This window comes from Saccoglossus kowalevskii, chromosome 13, assembly GCF_978046115.1.
Source record: "Saccoglossus kowalevskii chromosome 13, keSacKowa6.1, whole genome shotgun sequence".
In the NCBI taxonomy this organism is placed as follows: domain Eukaryota; kingdom Metazoa; phylum Hemichordata; class Enteropneusta; family Harrimaniidae; genus Saccoglossus; species Saccoglossus kowalevskii.
In genome coordinates, this window is record NC_140653.1 from 6,503,617 (window position 1) to 6,517,632 (window position 14,016).

The window sequence follows — 14,016 nt, forward strand, 5'->3', positions numbered from 1 at the left end:
TGTCGACAACATGACACAATGGGAACTCAATTACTAGTCTGAAATGAAAATAAACTGTGGAAAAATGCAGGGAAACAAACGTTTCTCGCCAAGCATTCTATCCACAGAATTTAAGTGATCCAAATCATATGCAAGTTTTTAAAGAAGCAACACCCTGAATGCCAAGAATGTGTTTTGATATCGCTGCCAATGGCGAACTATCGATATTCGCTCGAATTACTTGTTGTGGTAATAATTCGTTTGATATAAACCAATAATGCGTCGCTTTGATTCACACATGCCATAACTACATGCCTTAAAACGTTGTTTGTTGTTCAGTTGCCATTCGATTTAGTAACTTGGCAAATATTCTCTCCAACGAATACGAAACCGTGAAACCGAATCCAAATGATATTAGTCCGAATACTTGGTTAATTTCAATCATCCTCCATCCCTGGATTTATATCTTGCGTCGTCGAAGCTGTTTGTACATTGCGGTGCTCGCATTTTGTGAGTCAAATTATTATTATAATAATTATTTAGTTTGCCTGTCAGTCATGTGCCATGTGTGGTATTGGGATTGGCTCTGGGAGCTTAATAGACATGGGCGATGTTTAGATGGCCACTGGGAGCCCAGTAAACATGGACGATGTTGGGATGGGCACTGGAAGCCCAGTAAACATGGGCGATGGTGGGATGGGCACTGGGAGCCCAGTAAACATGGACGATGTTGGAATGGGCAATGGGAGCCCAGTAAACATGGGCGATGGTGGGATGGGCACTGGGAGCCCAGCAAACATGGGCGATGGTTGGATGGGCACTGGGATCCCAGTAAACATGGACGATGGTGGGATGGGCACTGGGAGCCCAGTAAACATGGACGATGGTGGGATGGGCACTGGGAGCCCAGTAAACATGGACAATGGTGGGATGGGCACTGGGAGCCCAGTAAACATGGGTGATGGTGGGATGAGCACTGGAAGCCCAGTAAACGTGGGTGATGGTTGGATGGGCACTGGGAGCTCAGTAAACATGGACAATGGTGGGATGGGCACTGGGAGCCCAGTAAACATGGGCGATGGTTGGATTGGCACTGGGGGCTCAGTGGGCTGGCATCACAAACAGTGTGGGGGGTCTGGTATTTTGAGGGTGTGTAAAAAAATGTGGGTCTTGGAGCTACAAATGGGGTATGTGAATTTTTCTCTGTTATGACCTCTGTGCGTATACTGATTAGCACAACAATGAATGTATATGAATGAATGAATGAATGAATGAATGAATGAATGAATGAATATATAAACAAGCAAGGTGACGACTCCCCTGCTTTAAAATGAATGACAGAACAAATGACTACACCTCTGGAATTACAGTCCTTTAACAAAGTCAATGTTAATTGGTCAAATTTATACATTTTTGAATGAACATAAAAACAAATTTAACATGTGAAGATTGCACTGTGTGCACTTTTGATTACTATAACAGGAATTAATAAATCATATGCTATCAAATATATATTAAATATAAACAGCTTCACATGTATCATAACAGCATTGAACACCATGTTATGAGATAAAGAGCAGTGATCATCTCACCACTGTGTTTTCTCTATGGGTCCATGGTGATGTATACAACACCACTGCTTTTTGAACACTAACATGCAGAATTTAACACAGTCAGATGTTAAAATAGATTTGCGAATATACTATTTATACAAACTTTTCCTTTTTGGTTGCAGTGTTTACCTCATCCAGCATGGCTTCTGTGCCTGGTTTTGATTTCACCCATGAGAACCATGCTGCAAATCTTCTCAAAGGTATCCAGGATATGAAATTTCAAAGAAAATTCTTTGATGTAGTCATCTGTGTTGGCGAACATGAATTTCCCTGTCACCGAGTTGTGGTTGCATCATGTAGCACTTATTTCCAGGCGTTATTTTCTCATGATCTCAAAAACCAGACTAGAGTGTCCTTACACGAAGTGGACCCCACCTCATTGGGATTAATTATTGAATTCATGTACACATCCAAACTTACTTTGACTGATGACAATGTTCAGTCTTTATTGGAAACATCAGATTTAATTCAAGTACTTGAAATCAAAAATGCCTGTGCCACATACTTGGAGAGACAAATTGATTTTACCAACTGTCTTGGCATTCAACAGTTTGCTGAACTTCACACCTGTCAAGCTTTAAGTAAGAAAGCCAAGATGTTTATCATGGAAAATTTCTCTGAAGTAAGCAAAGAGGAAGAATTGTTAGCGCTTCCCAAGGATTCATTACTGGTGTACTTGTCATCAGATAATGTACAGGTGCGCAGAGAAGAAGATATTTTGGAAGCTGTTTTGGCTTGGAGTCATCAAGAAGAAGCTCGGGAACAAATTTTATTCAAACTTCTTAACTTTGTGCGATTTATGTTCATAGATGAAAAGTATCTTGAAGAGAAGATTCAAACACATGAAGCGTTGAAAAGGTGGGATGGTCTTAATGATATGCTCAAAAAGGTGAAACAGTACAGAACTATGACAGCAACTGAACTCTCCTCAATACCTTGCTGCCAATCACGCGTGTTTTCGGAAATAGTAGTTATTCTTGGTGGTAATGTTGTGGGGCACGAATGTCAAGTACAAGTCTATGATCCAAAAACCAGAAAATGGAGCAGCTTACCGGAGCTTCCTCTTCACAAAGACCAAGTAGCTACCGCTGTTTCATTGGGAAACAACATTTTTGTTTCTTCACGTAGAGGAAAATCTCTTTTGTACAAATGGCAACAAAAGAAATGGTTGCATAAATCTAGTCCGTTATTGAAAGGGAGATGGTCTCAGAGATGTGTAGTATTGGATGGATGGGTTTATGCACTGGGCGGCAAAGATGTTAACTGGGCCAGTGTCACTAGTGTTGAGAAGTATAACCCTGCTAAAAATACTTGGACTGAGACAACACCAATGATTCACACAGCTAGAAAGCCTGGCGTTACAGTATGCCATGGTAAAATATATGTAATTGGAGGCTATTCTGATGTTAACCCTCCACCTAGTCAGTGCTATGATCCTCTCTTAGATCAATGGAGTATTGTTTCTTCCTGTCCTACTCTCACAGCGCAACAACCAGCTTGCACTGCTGTCACATTGAACGGTGCTATTTATGTGATATGTGATGTCACTGGTGTGCTGTATTGTTACGATCCTTTGATTGACTCATGGCAACTTAAATCGCCTCAAATTGTTGGTCGCACTGACCCAGGCATGACTGTGTGCAATGGCAGAATATATGTATTTGGTGGTTATTACCAAAGCAACCTGGGTGCAGTAGAAACTATAGAAACATATGATGTTGTTGATGATACTTGGACTACTGTTGGTTATATGCCAGTTGCTGTGTATAGACATGGCTGTGTTACAATCAGAAGACTGGGACATTGACATCTAATTAATTAATTCATTTAAAAAAAATAATATATTCTAATATTTAGAAATAATAGTTTAATAAGCTTATGTGTAATTCACAAGCTTATACGCTTGTTGGCTGATCAAATAATCATCCAAAAACCAGTTGTTCAATAAAAGAAAGTCTGTATTCGTAATCTGTTTATTTTTTTACAATATGATCATTCAAAGTTATTGGTGAGAATAAAGTTTTTCAATTATAGTCACTGGTTGTCTCAAAGATCCTAACAAATGTTCACTGTTACATATTAAAATTGTTAACCCTGTGATTTAAGGCGCCTTCTGCAGAGCAGAGATGTAATGACCAAGTAGGTCGCCCTGTGAGTAAGTAAGTCCCCTCTACAGAGTTTAAGGGGAAGTGAGTAATTAGACACGTGTGTGCTCTTAATCTGTAGAGTAGTGGTAAGTAGCACACCATCTGTGTAGTTGAGGTGGGGTAGTGAATATGTATGAATACCCTTTGCGGAGTGGAAGGAGTATTGAGTAAGGAGGATGTCCTCTGTAGAGTAGGGGTAGTGAGAAAGTAGGATGAAATCTGCAAAGTAGATAGGGTAGAGAGTTTGTAGGGTTCCTCTTCAGGGTAAAAAGGATAGTATGTAGGATACCCTCTGTAAAGTAGGGGGATAGTGAGTAATTAGGGTGCCCTCTGGTGTTGAGGGGATGGCGAGTAAGTAGACAGGTGTGCACCCTAAACTTGTAGATTGGTAAGTAGGTCGCCCCTGCATAATAGAGGGAGTAGTAAGTAGGGCGCCCTCTGCAGTTGAGGTCGTGGGGATTGGCATGTGCTTTTAATTGTTATAGTGGTAACTAGGGCGCCCTCTGTAGAAATCACAGTCATTAAAATGAAAGGGCTTATACATTAATATTCAAATCTGAATAAAGTTAATACAATACACAATTATGTTAGATGAGCTGGACTACAAGGTCATTTCATTTCTAATGAAATTTGACAGAGAACTCCCCCCCCCCTCAATACTGATCTGGTGCACAATTCGCCTTGTTTAATGTAAGTATAAAGATGTTTAGTATATAGTTTATGCATTGTATATAACCGTAATGATTTGGTAAGGGATCAGATTTGTTCTATTTCGTAGCATTGTAGAGACTGGAAACGCAAATGTCATGTGATTGATATTATAGATAGATTGAATGAATGAATGAATGAATGAATTGAGAAATGTTTTTCAAGTATAGAATACAACAAACTTACGTACACGGGTGATCTTTTCTTGAACATAATGTCCTGGCAAATGAAAGTTTTCTACGCTAAAAAAAACACACAAAAAATGTACCCAGTTAAAGCTTGGTAACCTATCATTTTGTACTTTTTTACAGTCATCTTTATCAAATCGCCATCTTCGTTTATATGAGACCCATATCTCACATGCGTGGAGCGACGACCACCACCTTTTACGTGTCTTCAAGAACTGAACTTAAATATGACCTACATCAACGCTTTTGGTATTTTATTAGGAACGCTTCTGTTACCCTTGTATTAATTGATACATTTTACGTATAGCGATATCTTACGTAATGCTAGGTATTTATCTTCAACCTCTTTTTTTAAGTCTACAGTCATATTGTAAAATCTTGTATTTGAATGTTCTTATTCTATGATTTGTATAAGTCTGATCTGGAATTAAAAGATTTTATTAGTATTATTATAAACAAATTTATTACATAGCTTGAGTTTTACCCTTTGTATGAAAACAAATAAAACGTACATTTCTAAATGTCATGTGGCTCCAATTTGGAAATTGCCGCGTATTCCATGGCATTTATCTCCTGATCTGCGGGATTCTCCCAATTTGAAAATAATGAGACAAACTCATTATCAAAGAGCATGGATTGTTAATACATGTAGGTATACTTGTATACAGTCTCTTACTTGTTCTGTTTGTTAAAATTAAATATTATGTGAGTGTATAAATGGCGAATACCAGGTTCTCTGCCGACTTTTCTGGTAACCCGGCTTTCGCCAGTTTTCATTGAAAAAAAACATGCTCAAAACAAACAAAAAGTTGTACTATGCAAGTCTAACATATAACAGAATCACTACAAATATAATCACACACAGAAATGGAAGTATACAAACAAAATGAAGCTGACTGGCAGACAAGGCAAAACGAGTGCAATCACAAATATACTCTAATAATACAAACAATATACACATCTAACTGAAGCTCTTGAACACAACGCAGATCCCAATATTAACATTTGCGGAAGAAATTTGGGGTATCTTGACAAATTCATCTATTTGGGACGAAACAGGGACAGAGAAATTTCATATCAAATTCTATAGAAACACTCTATGCTTGAATAACAAAATCAAGTAAAACAGCATGCCTTATGGAGTCGGGGAGAGAAACATTAATAAACGACATATACAGTGCAGCAATCAATTGCAAATACTACCAATATCTACAAGGAATTGAAATACAAATCTGGCATACTATGTACTACGGGATATGAAAGAAAATAAGTATACGGGAACCTGGTTGTCAAAGCTACAACAAAATCTTAAAATCTTCAATTTACAAAAATGTATAGACAATATCCCACAAAACAATACTACAGTGCATTATAGAAAAAGATAATACGAGAGACAAAGCAAAGTTACGGATTTATCATACATACAAAGACAATCTCAACATGGAACAATACATTTACACTTATAGCCGATATCATATCAGAGAATTGGCCAAATTTAGAACAAGTAATCATAGACTAGCAATAGAAACAGGTAACTATACAATACACAAAACACAAATGGAAGAAAGTCTATGCACACATTGTAACCAAATAGAAGATGAAATACACCACTTAATAGACTGTAATATGTACACAGAATATAGAAATACTTTGTACAATGTCACAGAGTTAAACAACCAAGACTTCAGAAACAAAGACAAAGGAGAAAAATATACAATTATATATGCTCTAAGTAACTATTTATTTCAATGTAAAAAACAAACACTGACTAACCATTGTCAAATTTATTATCAAAGTATGTATGAAAGGACCAATTTCACAATAAGAATAATAGTAGTATAGTGTAATGTTGCTAATTTTATTATATATTTTTACTTAATACATTACTAATGTTTTCAACATTTCAACTTCATTTGATGTCTATAACCATTTTTTTTTCTTTACGGTGTCAATAAAGTACTATTCTATTCTGTACGATATACAACGAGATGATTGACACGTTCGTGATTTGATTTTTAGAGAAGTGCGTATAAACTGCCGCTTTGCCAACATTAACACACTTTGGAACCCTAAAAATCACAAAATCACTATTTTGATCCTAAATGATTACGTACTATTATAATATAAAACGATTTGTTGATACAAATATCTTACTTGATAATTGATGTTTTGTCCACTCCGACACTTTCATTCAAAGTACGGTGGTCATCACGCCGCGTCCTGATCGATATGGGACTCATAGCAACGTATACAACGAATGTGAAATACATTTTCCTTTACATGAAATTCGAATACGCACTGTGTGACGACCACCACCCTTTAACCAAAATTAATCCAACTCTAAATTTAAGAATTACAACATATCTTGCAAACAATTAAATTCCTATGTAGTTTGCCCATGTTTCCTATCCCTTTTGTACAGAGTCTATGGTTAATTGGAATAAACGTATTACTATTTGGAAATGTAGTGTTGCTTTTAGTTACTCAAATCCGAACCCCGATATAAATCCGAATCAGGGAACACCTTCATCATTGCAGCCGACACGCTGGTAATGCTCGAGGTTCAACTTCCTTCTTCATTTCACCTCAGACTCAGACTAGTAATACTACAGTACTAGTCTGAGATTTCACGAAAGGGCTATCAAGCCTTTCTCGACGCCTCCTATTAATGATCATGACCCTGATGACCACTGTGGTTATTACAGCTATTCTGAAGTGGAATACCATTCTCCTTCCCAGAGCTCCTTGCGCATCAGAGCCCGAACTGTTTGGAATGTTTAAATACTTAAATAATGTTGTAAACATACTGCTTATAATTTTATCCATGGAGGTAATATTACCTCCATGTTTTATCCTATGTTACTTTTTGTTTAAATGCTTCATTTAAATTCTATTCAAATGTTTTCAGTGACTCAGACCAGAACCGGAAATTAATATTAAAACCGAATCCGAACCACGAGTGTGAAGACAGCATTCGGTTCGATTCACGTACGATTGAAACGTCCATTGAAATATCTATAAGTCACTCAAATGTTGATATATAGCAATTTCAGCTAATTTAACAATATTTTTGTGCTGAGGAAAATAGAGATCAATTTAGTATTTTCTATGGAAATCGTGGTTATAAATACTTTCATAGTACGTATGAAAGTTCCTTGACTTGTCTGTGAATGCGCGGAATGTCAAAGGACAATGATTATAAATAAAAACATCATCAACGTCCTTGTTTCAAAGATTTTATTTGTTTTTAAATTGAGTGGTGATAATTTGAGACTATATAATTTTCTACATAAGATTCAATTTCTTTTCATATTTACGCGTTTCTAAGGCTATTTTATACATACTCGTTTGAGTCCACGTGACTTCCGATGTGAGCAAGACTGTAGGACTATTTATAACCATGATTTTTTCCAAAAGAAATAGGTTGATACCTATTTTTCCTACACAAAATTTGCTATATATGAACTTTTGTGTAAATTAGAGATATTTCAATTTGTACGCCAATCGAACGCGAATCCTGCGTGAATCGAACGCGAATCGTACGTGAATCGAACCGAACACTGTCTTCACATTCGTATCCGAACCATATGCTAACTGCAGCTTCGTCGTTTGTTGGCAGTCTGTTTTCTCGTAATTTCATATTATACATACCGGTATACCCGTTTACAGAGAAACTAATGCTAAATATTTAAAGCATTTAACGTATTTCGATATTTGCGACTTTCTGTTGGAATTGTTATGCATATTATTTGATAATTTCAATGAATATCGGTGCCACGTATCCACGTCGTGTGTCATCGTGATGTCATGACAATGATGGTGTCGAACTAGTACCAATGATGTCATTGTAACGAACTCAAGATGGGAGTTAGTAAAGACATCGTCGTGTGTTTTCTCTTTCAAATATGGTAAGTTTAAAATTGCTGTGTTGACGTATACGTTCAGTGTCAGATAACACCGAATAAACGGCAGGGTAAATACTACGTCAAATTATAGTAAACACGTATGTCAACATAGCTGCAGTTCTGTAGCTCGCTTGGTTTCGCTGTCGGTAGCGAGCTTGGTTTCGCTACCGACAGCGAAACCAAGCGAGCTACAGAACTGCAGCTAATGTCAACAGCAACTATGAGTTTAAAATTATTTCTCAGTACTTTTTCAAGTTCGGTGTCGACGTTAACATTACTACTTACTGTATACCAATAATGAATTACACCCTTAGTCGCTATATTAAATAACGAATCAATTTTATACGATATATAGTGAGAGATGCGCATCGAGCGTAAAATCTGATATGAATTCAAAACATAGGACCGTGAGAGTTCATTATAATAATAATAAACTTTTATTACACAGTAATATTTAAAAATTATAAATTCATTTTTGGCTGAAAGTAATGAAAGGAAAAGTAAAAAAACAGAACTTTAAAATAACATAAGATCAGGCAGTAAAAAATAATACAGTGTGTGTTTTCAAAACACACTTTCAGATACCATTGGGTGTTTAATTCATGGGGATATCGCCTGTTTTAAGCCCAGGAACCAACTGGTGCACTTGTTGTTGTTTTGGTCATTGTTTTTCGTTGGTTTTATCCAACTTTCAAATTTGGATATTACTATGAAACACATTGAAATAACTACATGCCATTTTAGGAAAGTGGTCATCCTGTTTACATGTAAACAAATGTATTATTTTACTTGTGTATGCATAGCTATGATTTCCATATCAAACAGGACATCATGCGACGACCACCACTTTGGCAGAAGCTTAAAGCGGGGGAGTCGTCACCTGCGCATGCGTCAGATGGCCATAGCATGTCATAGCGTGTTTACAAACAAGCATCTACCCATGAGCCTTTGCGTTATTAGCGTGTGTTGTTATCGTCGCTTGGGACTCAATTCCAGCACGTGTGCAGGTGATGACCCTCCTGCTTTAATTTAGTTGAAGTACCTACAATTTTGTTGTGCAATGATAGTCTTTTAAATCAGCAACATCTTGAGTTACGAGTTAGCTTGCCAAAATGCATCATTATTACCACAATCTGTAGTTGTTATTATTATTATTACACATAGTTTCAGTAAGACTTAAATGAAATGAGTGCATTTTATCCACGAATTTTGCCCAAATTGAGGAAACTTTACTGTAATTACTGTAAAAAGCAATTAAAAAAATTAAAATCTGTTTTTGAAGTGCATATTGTTAGAACCACACTATTTATTAATCCCTGTTTGAATGAAGTCTGAAAACAGAGTCTGGGACTTGTGTTTTGACCATTGTGTGAGTGTGCATCCCACCTGTGTCTGGGTGGACCAATCACATTCAAATGTCACACATCATGCATTGTTGGATACATATACACATTATTCGTTGATGAACGTCATAGGACTTTGATACACAGATTCAAAATGGCTGACTTGTGGTTATTTTGTTCCTATGAATGCTGTTCTGGAGCCATATCTCTGACATGTGTTGGCCCATTCATATTTAAATTATATATTTTTCTTAAACTTGCTAACTCACTGAAACTATGTAATGCAATTATTTGTTCTTTTCTTCGAGCGCAAGAACAAAATGGTGAAAACTAGCTCATTGTACAATGTTTATTCTGTTCATATACTAAAAAGTAAATAAATATGACACTGTACAAAATGGGACTCCTCAGAAGAGACTTTGAACTATAGTACATAGTCAAAAGACAGCATTGGCCTACTGATCTTATTGCCCTTATCATATTGCCATCCAAGATATTACTGCCCCTCATCATCTAACTTAGCAACAAACTAACACAATTATTGCATTTATTTAGAATATTATTGCAATATTTGTAATACAATTACAAGGGGTATTTCAAAAGTGAAAAATGTGGCATAGTTGATCATGTGATCATGCATTATTTGTAGTGATGTATACTTTTGAGTATTATCAAGATCCATAATATGCTATGTGACCAGTGTCATCTCTAACTCTGCTGTCTTCATTCTGTCAGTTTTATAGGTAATATTATATGCACTGATGATGAACTTCCCAAGGATTATGCTAATACTTTATGTTGGATGACAGAAGAATACTCTACAGTTGGGGAGGAATGCCAACAATGTCAAGATTTAGATTATGTAAGTAACAAGATGAATTAAATAAATTTAAATTGCTGAACTATTCAACCAATTACTGTTGTTACTGTTTACTTTTGTTTTTTTGTATATGATTCATAACAGCTGGTTGTGCTCTAAAACGTTGTTCGGGAGCAATATCTCTGGCATGCCCTTACTTACATATATGTTTATATATATATATATATAACACTTCATCTCACACACATCACATGCACAATTTCACATTCAAGATGGCAGACTGATGGCCATTTTTAATTGAGAAAATGAAGCATTAATTCTGTGCAGAATCTCATTTATGGATGGATTTGATTTCATCTAATTGTTACAAAAATACAATATCAAATTAATTAATTGATGTGATCCATATTGACTGATGAGTGGCCATTTGTTTCAAAAATCATGTATATGTGAGGAGTTTTATGCATACAATATATAATTCTATGGTTCTGGGACATTCGCAAGATCTTATCAGGTTTTGCACATGAATGGAATTCTTGTTTCATCGATATTATTAGAACCGATGCTCAGATTCTCATGAGACTTAACAGTCATATACTATAGAGCAATTGCAAAACTTTTTATGTGTTGTATAAAATATGCGCATATAATTAATTAGTATCTGAATTGAATTCTTGATGGCACTGTTCAATACATATTGCGCTTGATGTAAGTTTCAAAAAGTCAGATATTATTAGTTCCAGTGTTAGCAGTCATATACTATGGAACATTTGAAATGCTTTTAATGCTGTTTTTTTTTTTTTTTTCTATCTTTCTATCTTTCTTTCTTTCTTTCTTTCTTTCTTTCTTTCTTTCTTTCTTTCTTTCTTTCTTTCTTTCTTTCTTTCTTTCTTGCTTTCTTGCTTTCTTGCTTTCTTTCTTGCTTTCTTTCTTTCTTTCTTTTTTGGAATTTGGGAAAATTTCTAAGAGAATCCATGCTTCAGGTTTTTTTTCCTAGCATCTTTTGTGCTCCTCCCTGTCGGCTAGTTTTTCTTCTGTACTGCATGTACAGTTCATGTTTTACCCATAATGCACTTGCTTAACTCTTCTATACATTGATTCCTTCTTCCACTGATCTACATTTTTTTTTTTCTAATGTTGATCAAAATATGTAGACAATGAAAACTGTACAAACTGCTGGCTCAAATAACAATATTAGTAAGAAAGATTGCTGCATTTGAAGGATTGATCTATGCAAATTAGATGCCTTTGCATCATTTGAAACTTTACTAGAATGACTACTGTTTTACTAAGGATTTTCTAATTGGTTGACCTGTCTGTTGTCCAAAGTTAAAATGTTAAATTTGTTAGTAGCTAGTTAGGAAACAATCATGCCTAGAAAGTTATCATGCACTGTGTTTTTATGGATATTTCAACAGCTGGATAGCCTCAAATTACTGCTGTAGAAAGCTCACCAGAGTACTTTTTATCTTGCAGAAGCTCTACAATGAAGCATGTATTAAAACAGGATACAAGGAAAAAGTCAAATGTGAATCAGGAACTGAAGCTTATAAGAGCTGTGCTAAACCAAGTTGGATTAATGAGAAGGTGTTCTGGGCCTTGGAAGGTGTGATGCTTGTTACTGGATTGTCTTCATGCTGGTTGGTGCACACCAGGAGAAAGAAAATTGAACGAGACATGATGCAGAGGGTGCAGAGACAGATTTCAGCTGCCGTGTGAAGCTATACATTAGTTTATCTATTTGTTGGCTTGTTTTAGCTAACTTGGACAGGAGTTGATGATAACAGTTGATTCAGTTGATCCTGAAGACACATGTACAGCCAAATAAAACTCTGGTTATAACACACACTGACATTTAATCATTAAGTCTAATGTGCGTAGTGTCTAGACTTTGTATGGTGCGACTCTGAGAAATATTTCTATCTTTAGTATATATTTCATATGATATATGAGAGTATAAAAAAGATTGTTATAAAATTATTTATTATGTCACATACTTATTATGTAAGCATCAATAAACTCTCAAGAATTATTAATAACACATGCAAAATGTATTCCTATGACTTTACCTATATTTTTATCCAAGATGTTCTTAGATTGATGTGGAGGGGGTGTACTTTCCATCTAAATCACTAGAACAATCAAAATGACAGATGCTCAAAGAGGTGGTCCCAATGGTCACCAAACAGTTTTCTAGGAGCAAAAGTGAAAAATTGGTCATCTTTTCTCAAATTTTTGCTCTATGACATGAATGAAAAGTCGTATGCATATATATGAATCCTAATATTTTTAAATCATTTCAAGAAATTTACATTCAATTCAAGTTTCCAGTGTGATAATTTTGTTCATTATATACAATGGGAATATCTCTCCTTAAAGTTGCATTCCCACCTAAAAAATATGTGAAGCGACATTCCCTTTAACTGATGCTGTTTTCACTAGAATAACTTATGAAAAGGATATATTCTGCCCTAAATTTCCATCCCATTTATTTTGAAATTACTTGAGGGTTTATCCCTTAGACAAAAAAATATCAACAATATAACTGACAAATCTAGCTTAATTTAGAAAGCAAGAAGGGTTTGATGACGTTCTTGAATAAAGCATTCTCTGTCTGTTGTCTCATTCAGAACTGTAATTTAGCATATAACACAAAAGCCTAAGTATATTCTGCAGCTAATTTGTCATTACTCCACAATTTGACATTTGATAGTACCGAGTATCTCACAAATTTTCAAAAGTGGGAATGAATTGCATAAATGCACAGTAACATGCTGAAAAGTGCTGAATGTTTTGTCTCTGTCTTAAGTATCAATCCAAAGGCACAGCAAAACAAGTATTTAGTTCTCTTACACTTTCAAGTTTTGTAGTGAGTACATAAACTGTAAACTAGGAATTTTTAAGGGACATTGATGATAATAATAATAACTGTATTGCATCATTAGAAATACAATGTTTCTATCAGTTAATAGCAATACAGATTAGTTGTGATAACTACTACTACAAAAAGAAAGTTAATGGGATAAAGCAAGTTTTACATATCAAATGGCATTTTCATTTCTTGATTGAAATGAGTTATGAATATAGTTGTTAATTTTTTTTATTATTACATCATCTTTTGAAGTCATCAAGAAATTAAATTATGTGAAATTTTGCAAAGGTCAGTGATCAGAGAAACATTTACTGCTGCAAAATTTCGTGATTTTCTTGGCCTTGTGAAACTCATAAAAAAATTCTTGCAAAGTTAAAACACTTTGCAATAATCTCTTCCATGTTCTGAAGTATTATTAACAGCAGTAATGTAGTCACATGA

The 14,016-nt window shown here is 35.4% G+C and overlaps 2 protein-coding genes across 2 annotated transcripts; both read left to right on the forward strand.

Moving 5' to 3' along the window:
• The first annotated feature begins 438 nt into the window (after positions 1 to 438).
• Positions 439 to 3,625, forward strand: LOC100375020 (kelch-like protein 24). The gene is made up of 2 exons (XM_002733171.3): positions 439 to 489; positions 1,715 to 3,625. Exon 2 carries the CDS (start codon positions 1,732 to 1,734, stop codon positions 3,397 to 3,399), a length of 1,668 nt encoding a protein of 555 aa, XP_002733217.1. The 5' UTR covers positions 439 to 489; positions 1,715 to 1,731; the 3' UTR covers positions 3,400 to 3,625.
• A 4,594-nt stretch (positions 3,626 to 8,219) lies between these two features.
• On the forward strand, positions 8,220 to 12,683 carry LOC102802262 (protein JTB-like). The gene is made up of 3 exons (XM_006814535.3): positions 8,220 to 8,543; positions 10,619 to 10,745; positions 12,180 to 12,683. Exons 1-3 carry the CDS (start codon positions 8,497 to 8,499, stop codon positions 12,420 to 12,422), a joined length of 417 nt encoding a protein of 138 aa, XP_006814598.1. The 5' UTR covers positions 8,220 to 8,496; the 3' UTR covers positions 12,423 to 12,683.
• The last annotated feature ends 1,333 nt before the right edge of the window (positions 12,684 to 14,016 follow it).